The 24,121-nt window shown below is 38.2% G+C and overlaps 1 protein-coding gene across 1 annotated transcript in view; it reads left to right on the forward strand.

The window, feature by feature from the left end:
- Positions 1-24,121, forward strand: part of RYR2 (ryanodine receptor 2) — a 517,690-nt gene that overhangs the window by 288,294 nt on the left and 205,275 nt on the right. The window contains exons 37-44 of the mRNA XM_049697219.1: positions 4,014-4,818; positions 7,512-7,712; positions 12,795-12,900; positions 13,828-13,971; positions 15,709-15,982; positions 20,228-20,342; positions 22,007-22,139; positions 22,349-22,452. Of these exons, the coding sequence (XP_049553176.1) occupies positions 4,014-4,818; positions 7,512-7,712; positions 12,795-12,900; positions 13,828-13,971; positions 15,709-15,982; positions 20,228-20,342; positions 22,007-22,139; positions 22,349-22,452 (1,882 nt within the window). The remainder of the gene's footprint in view (positions 1-4,013; positions 4,819-7,511; positions 7,713-12,794; positions 12,901-13,827; positions 13,972-15,708; positions 15,983-20,227; positions 20,343-22,006; positions 22,140-22,348; positions 22,453-24,121) is intronic.

The following is a 24,121-nucleotide window of genomic DNA, read 5'->3' on the forward strand; positions in this document are numbered from 1 at the left end:
TAAATAAAGTGTGGTGAATCCGTACTGTAAATCTATTTGGCAATACAAAGGAATGAAGTACTTATATGTGCTACAAAATGGATGAAGCTTTAAAACATTATACTGAGTTTTTAACTAGTTATACTACTACCACATGTTATAGGATTCCATTTACAGGAAAAGTCCGTAATAGGCAAATCTTTAGGGAGAGAAAGTAGAATAATGTTTACTTAGGGGAGGCAAGGGCAGTGGACCTGAGGAATGACTGCCACTGGGTACTACTGGGTTTCTTTTGGGGTGAGGAAAATGTTCTAAGCTTAGGTCAAGGTTATGGTTGCCCAGTTCCATTAATATACTAAAGCTATTGAATTATTTATTTTAAGTAGGTAAATTGTATAGTATGTAAATGATATCTCAATAAAGCTGTTTTCAAACAGAAGAAATCCAAAGAAAAATTAATCTGGCCAGGTGAATTTTTTTTAATCCATTAAGTATTTGTATATTTTTAGGTGGAATAATTAGAGAGATACAGCATTCATAATGTACTCTTTAGAGGATTCAATTTAATTTCATACTTTTTATTTTATGTGAGAAACGTTTTATTGGAATTTTGCAGCTAATGTTTTACAAAAATTACTCTGCAACCAAAAGAAACATCACATTTGGGAACGAATTTTTCTTTATAAGGGAAAATATTCTCTCTCTATTAAGCAGAGAGTTTTAAGGTTGTGATTTAATATGTTGGCACGTTATAGAAACCCAACATACACTCCTGCCATAGTAATGTATCATTTATGTTAATTACCTGTGATAAATTATATGCAAATGAATGGATAATTTAAATTCTTACTATAGGCTGTAAAGAATTTGAGTCAATTTCCCAAAATATATGAAATGCAAATTTGTAAAAAAAAGTGTCATTGGAATCAGGTTGCAGAGAAGGTATGGATAGGAAAATAACAAAGCCAGGACTGGTCCACAGTCATTCACATCACACCATGATGTGGCTGCACATTGGTTTCACACTTCATAGAAGCCAAAGAAAAATCTGATGAGTTTCAAAGTTCAGATTCCAAAATGGAAATGCCGACTAGTATTCAAGTAGAATCTGTTCCTCATGCCCCAATAATATGACAATTAACTAATATTTTAAAAATTGAGGGCTTCCCTGGTGGCGCAGTGGTTGAGAGTCCGCCTGCCGATGCAGGGGACACAGGTTCATGCCCCGGTCTGGGAAGATCCCACATGCCGCGGAGCGGCTGGGCCGGTGAGCCATGGCCAATGAGCCTGCGCGTCCGGAGCCCGTGCTCCGCAACGGGAGAGGCTACAACAGTGAGAGGCCCGCGTATCGCAAAAAAAAAAAAAAAAAAAAAATTGAATGGTAGTAGATGTATGTCAGTCCTCTGTTTCTTTCATGAGATATCTCACTCATGGTTCATAATTTAATTCACTTATTTTTGGGGTTGTTTCCCTCTTTAACTAGGCAGTAAGCTGCCTTAGGGCAGGAATCTTGTCTGTATTGTTCACCATCATTTCACCAGTGCACAGTGATCAGTACATAATAGGTACTCTGTAATATTTGATGAATTAAAGAATGATACTGAGTCATGAAGGAAATTTCTCCCCTGGAGACTTTTAAAGGCTATAATGAGTTGTATTAGTCAGATTTTACTGTAATGGCAGCCCCCAAGTTTCGGTGGCTTGCAAAGAAACCTGTATTTCTTGCTCATGTTACAGGAGGTCGTGGGTCCCCTGCAGCCCTGCCCCAGGCTGGGGGGATGGTCTGCAGATGTGGTTCATGTACCTTCTTGCCCCCCTGATGGGGCAGCCCTGATCTGGGACGTATAGCTTCCACGGTCAAGGGTAGATATGAAGGAGGGCTAACAGACCTCTAAGAGTTTTCTTTTCCCTTGTCGCAGATGTTCTATCCAGTTACATTTTACTGACCAAGTCAGGTATAGGCAAGCCCAAAGTAACTAGGGTCGATAAGATGACTCCATCTACAGGGAAGAAGGGGGAAGGAGAATATTTACTGACAACAGTGCAATTTACAGCACGTGCTAAAGATGTGCTAGATGATATATTTGGCGTTGTGCTTATAACAGATGAAACAGTGAGTTATTTCTTTTGCTCTCCTCCAGTTAAAGCCATTGTTCATTAATGTATGAATATTGCTACAATGGGTTGGTGTGGAAAGACAGACTAAATTAGTTGTGGTATATCTTTTGGTTTGTCTTGACCTAAGTCAGGTTATGAGAAGTAGACTACAACGCCTTCCGATTTCTCCCATTCATTCATTCATTCCTTCCACAAACATGTATTAGTGCCCACTGTGTTCCTGGCACTGGATAGAAAATAGTGAGCAAAACAGACATGACCCTTACCTTAAAAGACTGGTCTGGTAGGGAGGAGGGGTGCTTTATAGGAAAGAACATGGCATCATAAAATGAATCATGGGGGGTGAATTGGGAGTGGCAGCAGCAACGTAGATTGTAGAGTTCTTATATATTGTTTCTAGAAACTGACATTTTGAGATTGATCAGACGGTAGACTGAATTGCGTTCTTCAGTAAGGACCTAGAGTACAGATATTTTGTGTTGCTACGATAAACGGGTTTATATATTTTGCCCATTAGGCAGGCTGAGGGATGGGTAACAGTCTTCTTGGGAGATTGAAGAGCCCAGTTAAGATATGGGAATCCTCCACTACACCTTGAGGTGGCGGGGGCTTACTCAATTATACCTTTCCAAGAACTAGGTGCTAGCAACTGGGCCCAGCAGATGTGTGGTTTCCTGGAAGTCTAGGTGATACACAGGGTGGGTAATTATTTGCTAGGCATTTTATAATGCATGAATCTTCCGACTCTGAGAGTCAGAAGGTGGAATCTGGCATAAGTCTGCACCATCAAGCCACAGTGGGTTTTAGCAGAATGCCTGTGACCTGAAAAGCACAGGTGCAATGGCTAGGTGGTGTGGACAGGATGGCAGGGTATCTAAGGATAGTGACAAAGCTTAACAATAAATAATCACAGATAATTATTCAGTACCCATTGTGTGCTAGGCTAGGTGCTGGATGAATGCTAAGAACCACAGTATATAATAGCCCCTGTCCTGATGAGCTTATATTGCTCGATACATTGCAACGATACATTGCAAGATGAATGAGTGGTTCCCTTGATTATCAATATATCAAGTTTCTACCTTTAATACTATAGTGTTGCCCATGAACAATCTATGTAATTTAAAGAGTTTAGAAAAATTAGCGCATCGAAAGGAATTATGTGCTCTTAAAATAGATGTTCTTTTAAAAGGAATGACTTGACTTTAGGTATATTCTGGACAGACGCTTAAGGTTTAATTGCGTTGAAAGGTCATGATGTGTGGTAGAAACAAAATGATCTGATATAAACTCAGATTCCCAACAGACACTTTGCTGAGTGAAAATGTCCCTAATAGTGTTTGTTTCATGAGTGGCACATACCTGGTGGAAACAGGGTGGCATTGGCATATGTTTGGGTCCGTGAGGGACGTGTAAGTAGGTAAATTATGTCAAAGGAATTATCCCTCTGTTTACCTACTGACTGGTTATACTCAGAGCTGATCCTAAAGTCGGAGACAAAGCAACATAGCCTAAGGCTAAGTCTTCTACCTTCTTGAAGCAGGTTAGCCAAATTGGAAAAGGAGATTCAGGATTTTTCGAAGAGTGCTCAAATTCTGAAGGGAGGGGAGTCCCCAGGGTCAGCTTGAGACCCAAATATCTAAAAGAGATGTTCAGAATCCTGAGGTGATGAAGAATGAAGACAGCTCCAAGCACTAGTGACTGGAAGTTTTCAACATCAAATTCTATCTGGAAGAAAACTTAAAAACATCTAGAACTGATGTTTTTAAATCTATGCTATCATCAAACATGTCGCAGAAAACTGATTTTAAAAATAGTGTCTGTTTCCATCACTTGTGACATCAACGACGTATGTAGATTTCTCCTCTGATGGAGAATCGTTTTCAGTGTCCATGTTTAACTTCTCTTGTCCCCAGATCTGTGGACATCCTGGAACTGACCGAGCATGAAGAACTGCTGAAGTTCCACTACCATACTCTCCGGCTCTACTCGGCCGTCTGCGCGCTTGGGAATCACCGGGTGGCCCATGCCTTGTGCAGCCACGTGGACGAACCGCAGCTGCTCTACGCCATCGAGAACAAGTACATGCCCGGCTTGCTGCGCGCCGGCTACTACGACCTGCTGATTGACATCCACCTCAGCTCCTACGCCACCGCCAGGCTCATGATGAACAATGAGTTCATCGTCCCCATGACGGAGGAGACAAAGAGCATCACCCTCTTCCCCGATGAGAACAAAAAGCACGGCCTCCCGGGCATTGGCCTCAGCACCTCCCTCAGGCCGCGGATGCAGTTTTCCTCCCCGAGTTTTGTCAGCATTAACAACGAGGGTTACCAGTACAGCCCTGAGTTCCCGCTGGACATCCTGAAGGCCAAGACCATACAGATGCTGACGGAGGCCGTGAAAGAGGGCAGCCTTCACGCCCGGGACCCCGTCGGGGGGACCACGGAGTTCCTCTTCGTCCCTCTCATCAAGTTGTTCTATACCCTGCTCATCATGGGCATCTTCCACAACGAGGACTTGAAACACATCTTGCAGTTGATTGAGCCCAGCGTGTTCAAGGAAGCTGCCGGTCCCGAGGAAGAGGGAGAGTCGCCAGAGAAGGAGCCCTGCGCGGAAGACTCCAAGCTGGAAGGAGCCGCTGAGGAAGAAAGCAAAGGCGGTAAGAGGTCCAAGGAAGGCCTGCTCCAAATGAAACTGCCCGAGCCAGTTAAATTGCAGGTAATCAGAGAAAAAGATTGCAGTGAATTTCACAACCTATTAACACTGATCTTTGTTTCTTTTTCTGTTTGTGTGTGTGTGTGTGTGTGTGTGTGTATTTGTATTCCTGGGTAAAGATAGTTCTTCATAAAATTAACCAACTTTCTGTTAGGCCTGGGGACATGCCCATCTAGTTTTCTTGCATTTGGAATGAAGTTCATGTATTTTCCAATTGAGTCAGTTGGCATATTTTTTTGTATTTTTGTCAAGGTGGTTTCCTTGGTCAAGTACGTGTCCGCCCGTCATACACGTCTGTGTGTGGCATGTCGCTGTTTCTCTGTGTGTATGGGTGGCTGTGCATAATTGTGCATGTGCGTGTGTGTATGTCTGTCTGAAAGGAGCATAGGAGATGGGTTTTTGTCCTGCCAGTGTTACTGAGTCCAAGCTCATATCGCTCGCCGCACTGTCCAGTAAATCGAGAGACGAGGTATTGGGGCAAGGAATAGTGACTTTATTCAGAAAGCCAGCAGACCGAGAAGATGGGGGACTGGTGTCCCAAAGAACCATCTTGCCTGGGCTGGGATGCTGGTTTCTTTGATAGAGCAAAGAGGGAGAGGTGTGGAAGTAAAGTTAAAACAAACAAACAAACAAAAAATGGGCAAGAAGTTATTGCAGATATTTCTTGGTTCTGGCCAGATTCAGGAGGGGATGTGTTAATTTCTTCTTCCTGCAGCCATTCACAGGGGGCCTGGTCGATGTTTCCTGTGAGCTTAAACAAAGGTATTTTAGCTTAATATTCAGGCATGGGAGGAGGGTCCCTGGAGACGGACCATTATGTATACTTTAAGCAACATCCCTTTAGTGATCAACTTGTAGCAAAAGCAATAGAATATAAAGGTTAAAGTAAAGGAATCCAATACGGAGTCAAATTTGTTCTTCCCTGTTACGCTTCTTCTCCCTCTTATTCGTTCGCAGTTTCCTTGCGTCTCCTTGTTTCCGTGGATGCATTTCACCGACATTTTGTTGGAATGCCTGAAATGCAAGGCTTTCACTGCCTGTTCCCAACCCCACCTCTACCCTTCCAACCGTAGGACGCTTGCTCACCAGTAGGTGCGTCCATTCTCACACGTAAGAGTTTACTTCCTGCCTGTGTTTCTAGAGAATCAAAGACCTTGCCTGTCTTTGTGCTCATCCAGGTGTCCCGAGGACCCTTTCCTAACACCTCTTTGGTTCATGAGCATCAGTTTGTTGCTTGCATCCTTGACACCCTTTTTTTGCTCTTCCTTCCTTAGTCAGCCCTGATCGAGGTCTTCCTCTGAGCCAGGCACTGGGTGCTGGCTGAAGGAAGCTCACTGTCTCTGGGGGAAATATACACTTCTTTATGTGTATTTCTGTTAGAATATCTTATTGTTCATCGCATTAAATGCTCAGAAGGAAAAGAATGGATTTCTAGAAGAAAGAAAATTTCAACTGGAATACTGTGAGTAGGGTGAGGGAAGGCCTTTCTGAAAGGGTGACTTTTTAGCTGGGGTCAGGTATGGAGTAGCAGGAGCTCAGTACTTGTGAAGAGGGAGGGGAAGAGTGTTCTAGAAGCTTTTCACATGGAGCACGGAACATGACAAAGGCTCTGACTCGGGAAGAGACCAGACCAGCGTCTGCGGGGAAGGAGGGTGAGATAGTAGGCAGAAGGCAGTTCATACGGAGTCTTGCTGTTTGCTAAAACCAGCCGTACGGTGGATTTGAATTTTATTCTAATTTCAATTAAAACCTCTGAAGAACTTTAGCAGGATAATTTTATTCTGAACATCTCAGTAGAGCTCTCTGTGAGGGGAGTAAGAGAGGGTGGTCATCCAGAGGCCACTTAGTAGCACGCTGTCATGCTGGTTCAGACCCGAGGGGGACAGTGCTTACACTGGGGTGGGACAAAGCCAAAGTGGATGGAGAGAGGGACATAGACACTAGGGCTGTCTCAGACAGAAATGGCCATGTTGTGGATGGTGATAGACAGGGTTTTAAAGTCCTCTTTAACACTGCTGTGTATTTATATCACAATTGGTATAAAGTGTATTTAAATGTTTCCCTAAACTTGGGCAGAACATTCTCTGGAAGGCATGTTTCTACTGATGCGCCATATCAGTTAAAAATCCTTTGGGCTTCTGGTAAAAGAATACCCAGCTGACCATTTAATGAATAAGCAATAAAACCACTTAGTTAACTTAAAGTCTGGAGGTAGACAGTTCTAGAATGAATGTAGGAGCTCAGTGGTGTCATCAGGAACCCAGACCTTACTATCCTCCTGCAATCCTCAGTTTATGGTTTTATCCTAAAGTGTGTCACCTCCCTCTTCCTCCAGTGATCGTGTCATTAGCCAGTTTTTGAAAAGAGGATATTCTAGCCTGTTATGAATGGTGAAAAATCTTTCCCAGACGACCCCTTGCAAACTTCTCTGCATTACCTCATTTGCCTCTAGCTGCAGACGAGGCTGGGACAGTAAGTGTTCATCAGAGGGACATCAGAGGGTATTTGCCATTTGGGCTTAGACGAATTATGTTTCATCCCCTGGGACCGAGCACATTGCTGTCTACATAAAATCAGGATTCTGTTAATAAAGGAGAAGAGTTGACAACTAAGCGTGTCTGCCACAAATTTTGATTTGCTATACATTAACTAAGTTGCAGAAATTAAATTTGGTGTCTTTTTAATCGTCTCTTTAGATGTGCCTGCTACTTCAGTACCTCTGTGACTGCCAGGTCAGGCACCGGATAGAAGCCATTGTGGCCTTTTCAGATGACTTTGTAGCCAAGCTCCAAGACAATCAACGATTCCGCTATAACGAAGTTATGCAAGCCTTAAACATGTCGGCTGCACTCACAGCCAGGAAAACCAAGGAATTCAGATCACCGCCTCAAGAGCAGGTATAAGAATGAACTGAAAGGTCTTCCTTTTACTTTGGGTTTTAGTTCATTCAGGTTCCACACATTGCAAAATGATACCGGAAGTTGCGAGTGTATTTTTCTCCTGTTCTCTTTAAACTGGCTACGTTCGTTTAGTCAGTATTCATAGGTCTCACCAAAATTGCCTCCTTATTTGGTCTCACCAAAATTATCTAATTATCTGTTAGTTCAAACAGATGAGAGACTTACTAAAAGGTATCAGGTGTATTACGGACTCTGTGGAAACCACTGTGCCGGATTCTGAGGTTCTTCAAATGGGAATAATATGCAAGCACAGGTGGGTCTTCGTTGGCTGGCACAGCACCGCCCCAGCTAATAGGCACCCTTGACTCCTAGGACTTAATACTTTGCATTTTGTGTCTCCTAGAAGAACCCAGTGTCACTGCCGCCAGTCTTGCAGGAATAGTGATCACCTCTTTTGTGGTACTTCCTCCGGTTGCTCACCTCCAAACCCAGGTCTCCCTTGGGTGCAGCAAGACCAAAAGCCTATGCCTAAACCCAAGAGTGAGCTAGTGTAGGATTGTGCATTTTCTGGCCTCCACCTCAGGATGGGTCTCATAGTGTGAGATATTACCAAAACGTAGCTATGGTGGTCACAGGGTATAACTGACAGATCGCGTCTTCAGTATCTTACCTTGCCATTTCCCTCTATGTCCAAGATACCTCTGAATGAAAGTGTTTAGGGACTAATTGTAGAATTTATCTTTTTCTCACCAGAATGTAATTTCTTTGAGGGAAGGGACATGGAATCTTGTTTATTGCTGTAAACAACACTTACTGAGGCAGAGAACAAGTCCAACCTCTCCCAGAGTAATTCCATTTGTTAAACTACTGTTGGGAGAATTGTGCTTCTGGAAAGATGGAGTACATGTGCCTTTCCCTATTCTTCCTTCTAAGTACAACTGTAACCCTGGACATTACATAAAAGACAACATAAGAAGACTCTGAAAGATAGAAGAAAGAGTGGCTACGGAAGTTGGGAGCTGAGGAATGACGTGGTGGTGAGTTCCCTGGGTTTTCTTTTTGCCTCACCTATCCCAGACTTGGAGCTAAAGAAGCCGCCAACGCAGAAACGCCAGCGGGCATAGACAAGAAAAGCCCCAACAAGTGCCTTCTCTGTCTAGCCAAAGGACCAGAAAAACTTTTTTCTAGCAAGACAGAAAACTTTTAGGTAATGACCATGCTACTCCAGCCAAACACCACAGTAAACCCTGTGCCCCACCCCCTACCCAAACCAGCAGACACTGAGTGGAGAGCTTAGACTTCCACTCTCACCAGGCTGTACACAGGTGCTCCAACTGGGACGGTGGGGAGCTGGGACTTAATCCCCGCTGAGTGGTGATGACACCTACCCCTTCCTGAATGTCAGTAGAGGCCAGGGAGGGAGCTATACCAAGGCACTCTTTCCAGCCAGGGTTGTGTGAGTTCAGGTCCATTGGGGACCTGGATCTCCCAGCCTCACACAGCAGAAACAAGGTCTCCTCTCTCCTTCATGGAGGTCAAGTGGAGAAATGAACTTTCCACTCCACCTGGCAGTTATGAGGCGCCCCAGCCTCTCCTGCTGGATAGTGTCAGAAGAAGCCAGAAGTTTAAATAAGAACCAAAGTCTCATAACATAATACCAGGAGTATCCAGGTTTCAATTACAAATCACTCATCACACCAAGAACCAGCAAAAACTTGAATGAAAAATGACAATCAATAGATACAAACTCCGAGATGACAAAACTAAAAAAAGAAAGTTGCAGCAAAAAAAAAAAAATAGAAGATACAAAGAAGTATCTGGAAATTTCAGAGCTCAAAAATACAGTATCTGAATTTTTAAAAACCTTCAGTGGATGGACTTAACATCAGAATGGAGGAAAAAGAGAAAAGAATCATTGAACTGAAGGGAGAACAATAGAAATTACCTAGCCTGAAAAACCAGAAAATAGAGTTAAAAAAAAAAAAATAGAGCTTCAGGGACGAGTGCAAATATAGCAAAAGGTATCATATTTGTGGCATTAGATTTCCAGAGGGATAAGAGAAAGAGAGTGAACAGAAAAAATACTTGAAAAAATAATGGTTGAAAACTTTTCAAATTTGGCAAAAGGTACAAAGATAAGAGATTCAAGAAACTGAGTAAATCCCAAATGAGATACCCCCCAAATCTAAACCAAGACATATCATTGTCTTTAGTTTTCAGAAGTTTGACTAAGAAAAATCTTGAAAGCCCTGAGAAACAAATGACACTCATAGGGGAAAGACAATTCAAATGACAACGGATTTCTCATCAGAAAATATGGAGGACAGAAGGAAGTGGCACAGCATTTTTCAAGTGCTGAAAGCAAAGATCTGTCAACCAGAATTCTATATGCAATGAAAATATCCTTCAGGAATGAAGGGGAAATCAAGACTTTCTCAAATGAAGGAAAACTACCAGAATTTGATTATTCTGCAAGAATGCCTTCTTTAAACAGAAGGGAAATGATGAAAGAAGAAAATGTGAAAAATCAGGAAGGAAGACAAAACAGCACAAGGTGTTAAGGGTAAATACAATTTCCTTCTCCTCCTGAGTCTTCTAAATTATGTTTGATGGACAAAGCAAAAATGGTAACTGTCTGATGTGTTCTAAATGTATGCATAAGAAATATCTAAGGCAATTTTATTTTCAGTGGAGAGAATAAGGGGCATAAAGGAAGATAAACTGGTAAAATATGGATACCAGTAGACTGAGATAAATTATGTATATATTAATATAATATCCAGTGCAACCACTAAAAATGCTATGCAAAGAGATACATTAAAAAATACCATGGATAATTCAAAATGGGATCCTAAAATAGTTCAAGGAACTCAAAGCATGTTGGGAAAAATAAATAAATCAGAGAGAACAAACAGAAACATACCAGTAAATTCATGAATATAAATAATCTAAATACACCAAGTAAAAGACAGAGATTGACAGAGTGAATTTGAAAAACTTGGCCTAACTACATGCTGTCTATAAGAAACTCACTTAAAATATAATAATATAGATATGTTTAAGGTAAAAGGATGAAAAAAGGTATGTCATGAAAAATTCATGAAAAATTAAATTAAAAAATTAATCAAAAGAAGGTAAGAGCAAAGAAAATTATCGTAGACTGACAGGAACATTATTACAAAAGGATAAAAGATCAATCCACCAGGAAGACAAATGTGTATGCACTAAACAAAAGAACTGCAAAATATGTGAAGTGAACACATATAGAACTGAAAGGAGAAATACACAATTGTAGTTGGAGACTTCAACACCCCTCACTCAATATTTGAAGGAAAAGCTCGATGGAAAATCAGCAAGAATGTAGGAGAATACAACACTGTCATCAACTAGCAGGATTTTTGGAGATTTGTGGAACACTCCACCCAATAACAGAACACACATTTTGTTTTCAAGTGCCCATGAAACATTTGCAAAGATGGACTGTATCCTGAGCCATGAAACAACCTCAACAAATGTAAAAGAATTGAATTTTTTTATACAGAATGTTTTTTTGACCACAATGGAGTCAAATTAGAAATCAGTAACAGAAAGGTAACAGGTAAATCTCTAAACACTTGGAAACTAAACAACACACTTCTCAGTAATCCATAGTTTGAGAATCAAGTCTCAAGAGAAGTTAAAAGCTACGTTGAACTGAAAGAAAATGAAAATATCACATATCAAAATTTGTGGAAACAGCCAAAACTGTGTGAGAGGGAAATGTATTGCATTAAATACTTAACATTTAAAAAGAGGAAAGCACTCAAAGCAATAATCTAAACTGCCATCACAAGAATTGAGAAAAAGAGCAACATAAACCCAAAACAAGTAATACAGAACAGATGAGAAATGAATGCAAACTGAAAACAGGACAGTTACAAAATTCAGTGAATCCGAAAGCTGGTTATTTAAAAATATTTGTAAAGTCAAGAAAACTCTAGAGAGACTGACAGAGGAAGAAAGAGAAGATACAAATTATCAAATCAGGAATGAAATAAGATATTACTACAGACCCTACAGTTGTCAAAAGGATCATATGGGAATACATATATCATACTGTATGATTCTACTTATATAACGTTCTTAAAATGCCAATAGTATAGAAATGGAGAACAGATTAGTGGTTGACAGGAATTAGGGATGAAGAGCAAGCAAGATGGAAGTGGGTGTGGTTATAAAAGGGTAACAGGAGGGATCCTGAAATGATGGAATTGTTCTCTCTTTTGACTCTATCAGTGTCGGTATCCTGGTTGTGATTCTGTACTATGTTTTGAAAGATGTCACCATAGGGGGTAACAGGGTAAAGGGTACACAGGATCTCTTTGTATTACTTCTTACAATAGCATGTGAATCTACAATTTTCTCAAAATAATAGTTTAACAAAAAATTCAAATACAAAGCTCTAAAAAGAAAACTTACAATTGTTTCCTAAAGGAAAATTATGGAACAGACTTTCCTTCATTTATGAATTTAATACTATTCTTCATTTATGAATTTGATACTATTGTATCTAAAACTAAAACAAATGGAAGAAAGTTTCTTGCAGTTTGTTTAATTGAACGATTAATGTTAGAAAGAAGCATAGTTATCCATTATATTACTCTTCACTTATGTTTGGTTTTTCTTCTTCTTTACTGTATCCTTCTAAAAATAGTTCTTGAAAATATTCAATAAAGCATGGAAATTAACTAGGAAAAAAAGAAAATTTAGGAGAAGCATAATAAAAAAATTTAAAAACCAACACTTAGATCTTAATTGATTGAAGAACGCCAAGTATACAAAGGTCTAATATTGTGGAATTGAGAAAGAGAAAGCAAGACATGACCGTTTTTCAGCATGCTAAGATTTGAATGATTTATTTGTGGTGTTTGTTGGATTGAGTGATAGATAATGATTTTTCATCTGTTGGGCAACCAGCTGTGAATACTGAAAAACAGATTTTGAACATCTTTGCTTTTTATGATCTTCTTTGCTGTGCCATTCCTGAATTCACTTTTCTTTTACTCTAGTTCTTCCTCTTTTGTTTTTCCAAACTTTCAGATCAATATGCTTCTCAATTTTAAGGATGACAAAAGCGAATGTCCATGTCCCGAAGAAATCCAAGACCAACTCTTGGATTTTCATGAAGATTTGATGACACATTGTGGTAAGGTCTTCTTGACCTGTAGGCATTAAATTATATGTCAGTAGCCCAAATCTATTAAGGGGATTCTCCCTTATTTTTATTCTAAGAACTTTAAAAATGGAATTGATTGGATGTTCTGAATGTGTGGTTCTTTCTCCCTTTATGCGGTGGTGTGGATAAGTCTGCGTCTGTGTCTCAGTGAAAGAAAAGGAATTAGCCATTTCTTAAGTGGTATATATATAGTGCCGGTAATATTATTTTTATTTTATTTTAATGAAGAGAGTAAAAGTATATTAATTCAGCTTATGAATGAAGAACGACTGAATGACTGCCGGAAGGTTATACTACACACACACACACACACACACACACACACACACACATTTATATATATACTATAAATAAAGGAGTGCTCTAAAATGGTAGAATTATTGCTTCAGACATAAAGTATTCCTTAGTTTAGGATATCTAATATCTGCTCTCTCTGTCCCTCGACTTATTAAAATATCACTGATATTTTTGGAAGCAAGTAAGGAGGATAAAAGACTTAGGGAGGTTTTTAGGCAGGGCAGAACCGTAGGTCTAAACAGTGCCCAAGGTCAAGAGATGCCTGAGGGTTAGCCCAAGTAGCACAATTGATTTTGACTCCTAAGAGAGTGTTTTCCCTCTCTGCTTGGTTTTATATTTTGTACTGGCTGCCGATAGCTCTGATATCACAAGAGCAGGGGAAAAAGAGAAAGAAGGAAGAGAGAGCAATGAGTGACTCTTACCTATGAGTGCTAGTGGGCAAGATTGCTTAACTCAGTGTCATCAGCTGTTTCAGACATGGCAGCATTGCTTTAAGCTATGAATGGAAAAACCTGCAAAACCTGAGAATTATTTATCCTAAATGTTTTCTTTTAATATTATTTTTTCCTTTCTTCTTTCTCTTTGTTTTCTTCCTACTAGGAATTGAACTGGATGAAGATGGGTCTCTGGATGGAAACAGTGATTTAACAATTAGAGGACGCCTGCTGTCCTTGGTAGAAAAGGTGACATACCTAAAGAAGAAGCAAGCTGAAAAGCCCGTTGAGAGTGACTCCAAGAAGTCGTGTAAGTTATGAAAGGGCACTGCCACAATGACTCAACTACGGCATTTACTCATCCCTTAAATATTATACTAGACGAACCAGTGAGAAAGTTGAGTTTGCGGCTTCCAAGAATCAGATTCTTAAGTAGATGCCTGTAGCTGCCAGAAGTAGACAGCAGCCTCAGGCCATATTTGTAGGAACAGATTGAGAGATGGCAGCTTTGAAAGGGTGGATGGGCTCCCTAGAGAACTAAACATTTAGGGATTGGATCAGTCTTATCAAGAGAAGGTATAAAGCATGTAATTTAGCCTTCGTATCTAAATATTATGCTATTGACTTTCAAATATTCTTGCATCAAGTTAAACCTTTTCTTAAAGTTTAAATAGATATTGTCTGTAACTATATTTTGGTTCTGAAATATTTTCTAAAGTCTTATGCATTTCTGATTCATCCATATAATATTTAACTGAAAAGTCACAACTGATACTCTGAAACCAAATAAGCACACTGAGGCAATTGGTCCTTGAGACACTGCACGCTCATCCAAAAGGGTTTCATGAAGTAGGTCTGTGAGATCCGCTGACTTCCTGTCTCACTGCTGAGACTCCATTCATTTAAGATGCAGTGTTGGTTTATTAATGGCTTTTATGGAAAGAAAAAAAAAACTCATGAAAATTTTGTGTTTTTTTCACACTAACTTGCAAGGGAAATCTTTTATCCATACAATTACTTCTAAATTTATTCTTCAGTATCACAACCAAATTTGAGCCAGGTCTTCTTCAAAATCAGAGTTCAAAGTTTCTCATGAATCACTTTTTATTATTATCAATTTTGACCTATTAAAACAACATGGTTGTTTGACCTAAAAAGACAACATGGTTTTGAGATACGTGGAAGTATACTGGCATTTTATCTAACTTTTGTATTTGGTTAAAATTGGTAGTTTGTTTTTTTTTGTTGTTGTTGTTGTTGTTTTAGTATGGTATAGATTAAAACAGGTTAAACAGCTTCTTTTGGAAATCAAACAGTATACTGATGATAGGAACTAAGTACCTATGTATGAATTAGTCACATCAACCCTACTTAGCTTTGATAATTTTATTATATATTTTAAGAGGTTTGGAAGTTCTGTCGCTTTTAAGTGTGCTATATTGCTTGTCACATTGCAAGTAATCTATGTATGGGGTAACTTTTCAACTTAATACAGTTTCACAATCAAATCTTTTTGAAGACATTTTAAGTGACAATTAGGGATACAAATTGAAGTAGAAATATAATTTCATGAGGTTGCTACTACAAAGGACTCAAATGAGGAGACAGTTGGATAAAAAGAAAGCTCCTTGAACGCCCATGGTTGACCTTTATAAGGATATATGATGTCAGATCTTCTGGGAGGAAAAGAATGGAACAAAGAACATAAAAGTAACAGGACCACTCATTTATTGCCCTATGGATTGCCAATAGTAGTTGTGAAAAAGTGACTACAATTTTGAAACAGCTTAAATACCTTAGTTTTACGAATAGTTTTTAAAGAAAATATTGTGTATTTTTATCCTTGCATGTCTGTAACTCATCGGTATTGACATGTTGACATTGAAGAATATTTAAATGAAGTTTATTATTTTCAAAAAATATATTTTTGAAATTCTGGCACAAATATTGATACCAGTTTGGCTTATCTGAGATGTGCATTTGAAATGCCCATCTAATGTGTCTTCTTATTCTCCTTTCTAAAGAAGTATCCATAATTACTTTGCAGCCACTCTTCAGCAGTTGATTTCTGAGACCATGGTCCGATGGGCCCAAGAGTCTGTTATTGAAGACCCTGAGCTGGTGAGGGCCATGTTCGTGTTGCTCCATCGACAGTACGATGGCATTGGGGGTCTGGTCCGGGCTCTGCCAAAGACCTACACTATCAATGGTATTTCCGTGGAGGATACCATCAACCTGCTGGCATCTCTTGGTCAGATTCGTTCTCTGCTGAGTGTGAGAATGGGCAAAGAAGAAGAGAAACTTATGATTCGTGGATTAGGGTAGGTTATTTACTATTACAACCTTTGTCTTATAAATGTCTTCTTTCTAGTTGTTTATCCCAATAGTAGTACAGTAGGTGCATTAGTATAAATACACTGTCTAGATTTTATGACCATTAAATTAGATTGTCATTTTTCTAGAGATTATGTTTTAAAGCTAAATAGGAAAATTGCTCAATTACAAAACATGACTAATTTTACAACTAGATGCTAAGGTGGCTATGATATACAACAAATATCTTAGATTTTATTAATTTCTCAGTAATGTACAATCACATATAAAAAATACAGATTAATAAAAACACAATAAAATCCACAGGGGGACAAACAGTCACGAGCAGGAAATAACAAGGAAGTTTGCCTATGCCTATTGGGCCTTGAGCAAAGAATGGGGGATAAAGCAACTGTTCTTAGAATCCAACATCATAGGTTGTACTTTATGTGGGTTTCAGGGTTAACATTTTTTTATTGAGTTATAGTTGATTTGCAATGTTGTGTTAGTTTTTGGTGTATAGCAAAAGTATACACTAGTCATATATATATATATATATATATATATATATATATATATATTCTTTTTCATATTCTTTTCCATTGTGGTTTATTACAGGATATTGAATATAGTTCCCCGTGGCATACAATAGAACCTTGTTGTTTATCCATTCTGTATATAATAGTTTGTATACACTAGTCTTAAATAGGGTTAACATTTATACCTCATATGTAGTCTAAGGATCCCCAAGCTGAGAACTTAACATATAATTTGGCCCAGAGGTGTGCTTTCTCAACTCAGTTCACTGTGAATTCTTGCAGGAAAATCCTACATACTACTAAAGATTAGCCCACAATCAAAACTTGCAAAACACCCAAGGAAACAATCCACCATAGGCAAGGGTCTGCAGATACAATAAAGAGTGGAGTTACAACACCTCCCACAAGAATTTCAGATCGTAGACTGCCAGGAAGAGAATGTAAAGTTACTGTATTTAAAATGTTTAAAAGTAAGAAAGAATAGGGGCTTCCCTGGTGGCGCAGTGGTTGAGAGTCCGCCTGCCGATGCAGGGGACACGGGTTCGTGCCCCGGTCCGGGAAGATCCCACATGCCGCGGAGCAGCTGGGCCCGTGAGCCATGGCCGCTGAGCCTGCGTGTCCGGAGCCTGTGCTCCGCAATGGGAGAGGCCACAACGGTGAGAGGCCCGCGTACTGCAAAAAAAAAAAAAAAAAGAAAGAATAAATAAAATCTCCAAAAATAAGACACACACAAAAAAAGGGTCCATGAAAATTTGAAAAATATCCAAATAGACGTTCTAGAAATGAAAAATATAATAATTGAAATTAAGAGTAGTGATTAATAAAAGTATAGATAAATAAAGCTGAAGAGAATTAATAAATTGAATCATAGATCTGAGGAAATTAGTAATGCAACACTGAAAGAGAAGTTTAGAGACATAAGGGATAGTATAAGGAGGTCCAGCGTATGCTGAATAGGAATTATAGAAAAGACAGAATAGGTGAGCTATATGTAGAATGGGAACTTTGATGAGCTATTGGCTTGATGAAAAATATGAATTCACAGATTCCTAGAGTACAAATCATTCCACATCTACAGCTGGACAGACTATAGTGAAACAGCATAAAACCAGTGATAAATAGAATATTTTGAAAGCAAATAGAAAAAGCCAGGACACTTGAAAAGAAACAATATTTAGAATTCTCAGTTGTAAAACTAGAGATCATAACTCAACGAAATATCACAAAGTTCCAACAGAAGATAGCCATCAATTTACAATGTGTTACTCAACTAAGATTTCACCATCATGAGTTTGTGCTTCATGTGGATTTGGATACTGGAGTTTATATTCCATATTCAAGAGTGAGGGCAAAACAAAGATATTTCAGAATGTTTACTTAAAGTCCCTCATTGAAAGGCCTTCTAAAGGCTGTGTATTCTGGAAAAGAAAATGGAATTCAGAAGAATGGGAGGTAATCAATTTCAGAGAGTATATTACTGGTGCATATATGCATATATCTAAGCAATCATTAACAAGCTTGCATGATTTGGGGATAAGAAAATATGAGAGAATTAAAATACCAGAGAAAAATAAAAGCTTAAATTAAGCTGTATGATATTCATAAGAGAAAATACCTAAATGTTAGGCTGTAAAAATCTGGAATGTAGAATGTTGAAAAGTGATGTAAAAGACAAATATTTAGCACCCCCAACCAAAAAAAGCTAATCTGGTTCTCTAAATAACAGATAACAGAGGAGATAATGGTGACTAGTGACAGAGGTAAAATAAAACACAAATAATAAAAAGGATTAAAAAAACTCAGCGTTGGCTCTTTGAAAAACAACTAAGGAAATAGAATAACCGATGTTTTCTTTGGCTAGAAAAATAATTCTGAGGGGAAACGAAAGTATGGAAAGACTCAGATTATGTGATATTTATGTACATTTTAAATTCAGAACACGATACTATATATTTCCTGTGGGACTGTTAAGTATTTGAAATCATAAAACTGGGAGGTTATATTCCGAAAATCATTATAATGATTGCACACTAAAAAAGTCAGTGTACTAATGAGACAAAGAGGGAAAACAGAAAAACCTGAACAACACAAGCTAATGTTCTTTATTTATAATTGTCTGTGCATAAGCCTTTTTTTTTTTTGGAATATTAGTACTTAAATCTAACCTGAGGGGACCTCTCCTGAGAAGTGATCTTAATTAAATGAGAAAGAAAGCCTTCCAGGAAATGTAGAGCACTTTCTTTCTTAAATGACCATGCAACAAGTAAGATGTACTATTAACGTATAAATCACTCAATAGGGATAAAACTCAAAATGATTATGAAACAAGATAAATGTTACTTTTTTGTGGTATTAGATCCTAAAATGACACATTTAATAAGTGACAACCTGCCTACTGGTGGTAGAATTAAAAATCCATTTAATTTACGTGGAACTAAAGGCAAATGAGATTTTTCAATTAGATACCTTCCAAAGTTAGGTCATGCAAAAGGATTTGAATTAACAGGAGAACAGATCTCATGATTACACTGTGGTTTGAGAGTTGAAGGTTCTCTTGATAATTATGCTGCTATCTGATGTGAAGGAAAGGATGCCTTTGTTTACCTTATTCGTCCTTGCATTAAATAGATCAGACCTGTATTAGCCCTGGACCCCCAAGTCATTTTTCTGAGTTGTGCTACCTAAAAACTGTCTTCATTAGCACAGACCTAAACAAAGCTAAATTAAAAGTGAAAAACTAAAAAAAAATAAAGAAAAGAATCACACTATTCCACTTTCTTGATGTAGCCAGAATAACTAAAAGTTAGCATATGACTAAATGAATAGATGAGTGACTCAATTAAGGTAACGTGATTCAAAGGGAAAGTTTCAGGTTTCTCGTTGATTGTACATTATTTTCTTGCTCTGGCTCCGACAAGAAAGTGTTTTATAGAAAAGACTCTTGCGTGATTTGCTATATGTTAAAACAAAAATCAACAGAGCTGTTTATTTGCAAGGACTGCTAAACATTAAGATCTTTAAAAGTACCTTTGCATAAGTATTGTAATAATGTGTAATGCAATAATAATAGTACAAAACATTCTAGGTATCGTCTGCTGCTATTTCTTTAAATTAAATGTCCCTTTTAATGAGTTGGATTACTCGTACCCGGACTTCATGTGTATTCAGTGTCTCTGGGAGAATATGTATCCTTTAAAAGCATTTCGCCAGAATGGTAACATAAATGTGGCAGGAAATAACACTACTGTTATTAAACATACAAATAATGAATATAGTACTAAAAAAGCATATATGAAAAGCAGAGATGCTTATACAACAATTATTTATATAGAAATTTTCATAAGAACATGGTATAACACTGCTTCATATTTCTATACAAAATAAGGTTAAACAAAATAAGATTGAATTTAGATATTCATAAAACTAGGAATAAGTGTCGCAAAGTCTGTTTCATGTAAATGAATGTTTACCTATTTAGTACATTGCTTATAATTGAGAGGAGTAGAAGACTTGCATGCTGTTTTTGGTAGGCTGTCAGTATTTTTGAGGAAGACCCAATTGCGCTTATGAACTTCTATGACTTGATGATTGCTCTTACTTTTTCATACATGCCAGTAATTATTTCCAGAAGATTTATCATGATCTCAGATACGTTTTTATTTACATTTTGCTCTGACTTCTGTGTTTCCCTTGTACCTATGTTGTCCTTTCTAGGGATATCATGAATAACAAAGTGTTTTACCAGCACCCTAATCTCATGAGGGCACTTGGGATGCACGAGACAGTGATGGAGGTCATGGTGAATGTCCTTGGAGGTGGGGAGTCCAAGGTAAAGGAAACCCTTTGATTCTTGGGATGCCATTTATTGTAACCTCCTAGAATATGTACATGGCATATTCTTAATGAGAACTTCTATAAATTCTATTAGGACTGTTTTTTAAAGAACACTTTTTGAAAAAAATTGAACAAAACTGTACAGACTGAGAGCTGGATATGCTTCTACAGTCATCCCCCAGTATCCACAAGGGATTGGTTGCAGGACCTTCCTGCAGATACCAAAATCCACAGATGCTCGAGTCTCTTAGGTAAAATGGTGTAGTATTCGTGTATAACTGAATGCACATCCTCTCATATACTTTAAATCACGTCTAGATCATTTATAATACCTCATACAGTGTAAATGCTATGTATATAGATGCTGTCATGTAGCAAATCCAAGTTTTGCTTTTTAGAACTTTCGGCATTTTTTGCGTTTTGGTTGAATCTGCAGATGTAGAACCTACAAATATAGAGGTCTGACTAGTTTTTTCTTTGATATTGATAACAATTTTTTTATGCCATGTAATTTGCTATCTCCTAGATTATCCTCACTTAGGGGTTATTTAGAAACCTTAAAAGTTAATACTATGCTAATTTTGTAAGATTTTGAATTATAAGTCCATTTCCATCACATTAGAAGTCCATAACACAAGCATGTTCTTCAGACCCACCCGTTCCCTTGATTCAGACAACAGTTGGTTCCACTAAATTCCTGATCCAGACCAAGATTTGAAGATGATGCTCTATAGCATTTGTTGTAAGACACTAAGGTGCATTTGTAAATGATTAAAATTTAAAACCAAACAAATAGAATAATATAATATATAACTCCATATAAAGCAGTACAATTTCATGACCTCTGATTTGCAAAATGTTTCAGGTTTTTTTTGAAATTTTAAAATGTATTTTTCAAAATATAGACGTGAGTCCGTATTTCTCATGTTCCGACTACCAATTAGACAGACCTATAAAGATATTTATAAAATACTCTGTTTAAGAAGGACTTGGAGTCTTTAGGGATTATCTGTGGCATACTAGAATAAGAGCTAGGTCTCAGGGGAGATGTGTTTGCTGGGGCCCAGCAGGCAGACCTTCCAGGAAGGGTGTTCATCATAGGAGATGAGTCATGTGCCAGTCAGGGAAGATGTGAGTTCCCGGAATTTTAATAATAATACAACAGCGACACTGATGATAAGAATATCCTATTATGTGGTTCCAAATATTAAACTGGGTATTTTTCACAATACGTCTCATTGAACTCTCCCTCCTTTGCCTCAAGTAAATATTATCACCCATCTTATTACAATCTTACAGAAGAGAACCAGTGAGATTGCATAATTCCCCGAGGAAGCACAGCTAATAATGTGAATCAGGAATCACAGCTGAGTCTGCCTGGTTCCTAAACCAGGCCCATGCCACCTTTAGGTTTAGGGCTGTAGATTAATTCCAGATCAACCCATTGATGGCAGTGAGGCTTCAAATTAGTGCCAGGCTTGATTTTTGGTGGCTCTAGGACTAGATGAGTCCAAGTCTGGACATAAGAAGGTCTTCTGTACCTGAGGCTTGGCAGACATGGGCACACACGGATGGGCAATCTGATTGAGACCTCAGCTTCAGAACTCAGTTTTATAAAGATCCTTTGCTTTCCCAGCTAACTAAATGCTCTTTATGTAGGAAATCACTTTTCCCAAGATGGTGGCCAACTGTTGCCGTTTTCTCTGTTACTTCTGTCGTATAAGTAGGCAGAATCAGAAAGCAATGTTCGATCATCTCAGTTATTTACTGGAAAACAGCAGTGTTGGTCTTGGTAAGTAAATTATGACTTTCATTTAATCTCTAAGGTGAAAGGGATTTACATATTGGATTTTAAAATTAAACTTTAATGTAAATTAAGTTGGATTAGCGTGATACGTATTGCATTTAGAAATTCAATTCTAAGTGAAAGTTGTTTTTTTACATGGAATTCATAGTTGCAGCGCAGTTCAGGTTTTGTTTCATCTTTGTTTCAATTAACAGCCTCACCAGCTATGAGAGGTTCAACGCCACTGGACGTGGCAGCAGCCTCGGTGATGGATAATAATGAACTAGCCTTAGCTTTGCGGGAGCCAGATCTGGAAAAGGTAAACAGCATCCCTGCCCCGTGTGTCTGTGTGAATTACACTTGTTCATAGTGGTTTCTCAAGATATTTAAATGTAATTATACTATAGTTATAATTATTATAATTATAATATACTATGTATTATAAATATGTTACACTTACATTTAATATTATAAATTATAAAGAACAAGAAATTTGAGATAAGGTATTTTCTCTGATCACGTGCATTTTTCTTTGGAAAGAGAATCAACTTACTCTATATTCTTTTCTGTTTTTGTCCTTTCCCGGTAATCTGCTGTCACTTTTGCTTGAATCATACAGTTTAGATTTCTTAAAAGAAATTGCTTTAACATCTTATATATATAATTTATATCACAGAAGTTTGCATATTACAGTGCAAGGTATCATTGATATACTGAAGGCCGTGCACTCTAAGCATATTAGGCCACATATATGTTTACCAAAATATGGATAAATTTCCCACATGTTTTAATTGCAGTTGCATTCTAAGTGGTCTTCCTGATCCCTCCCTCGCAGCCAGAGTGAGTCTCTTGAAAGGATCATATTAATCCTCTGCCCAGAACTCTCGAAAGACTTCCTATCTCACTTTGAGCATACACTTAGAGGCATTGCAATAGCTCCATCCAATCAGTCTTAGTTCATTTCCTGCAATTCTCCGGGTCTCTCTTTTTGCTCCAGCCACGCTGGACCCCTTGCTGTCACTGGAACTTGCTAGGTGTGCTCCTGCCCTAGGGCCTTTGCCCTTGCTGTTCCCTCCGTCTGCAATATTCTTCTGCCAGCCGTCCTCATGGCTCTTTTCCAGACATCCTTTCAGTCATTGCTCCAAAGTCACCTTCTTTTCAGTTCTTCCATGTCCGTGCTATAGTCTAAATATTTATGGTTTAAAATTACATTTTACTATACATATATTTTACTAAAATCTGTATATTTATGTATTTATCAAAATCTACTCCTTACCATCATGTAAGGCCAGTGAGTACAGGGCATTTATTTCTCGGCTGCTCATTGCTTTTTCCCAGTCTTAGCATTGGCACTGGGTAGATGCTCAACGCATAGCTGTTGAAAGCGTGAAAAAGTGAACTCTTCCCCAAACCCTCTGACGTTGACAGTCAACTGTCATGAAGCTTTGCATCTCTAAATAACCTCTGAAGAATTTTCTCCCATATATAATTTGAAATGTTTTTATCTACACACTGATAAAATAGCTAGTATTTTTAAAAAGTAGACAATGCTGAACACTGAGTAGGCTTTGGAGCAACTGGAACGCTCATCTACTGCTGTTGGGATGAAAAATGGTTAAGTCAGTTGGAAAGCAGTTTGGCATTATTTTTAATAAGTTAAATATACCTAACATAAATATGCCCCTAGCCTTTCCACTTCTAGGTAGTTACTCAATAGTAATACAAATATATGTCCACATAGAGATGTGTACATGGATGTTGATAATGGCTTTATTCATCTGAGCCCCAAATTGGAGACAGCTCACCAGACAACTGGTGAATGGATAAACAACACTGGGATATTTCCATAAGTAGTGAGATGCCATGATTAGGCTGTAAAAAGCAATGAGGGACTGACATGTACTCCAGCATGAATGAATCTCAGAATCGTTATTCTGAGTGAAATAAGCCAGGCTCAGAAAAGCCATAATGGATGACTGCATGTATCA

This window comes from Orcinus orca, chromosome 14 (genome assembly GCF_937001465.1).
Source record: "Orcinus orca chromosome 14, mOrcOrc1.1, whole genome shotgun sequence".
NCBI classification, from domain to species: Eukaryota; Metazoa; Chordata; class Mammalia; order Artiodactyla; family Delphinidae; genus Orcinus; species Orcinus orca.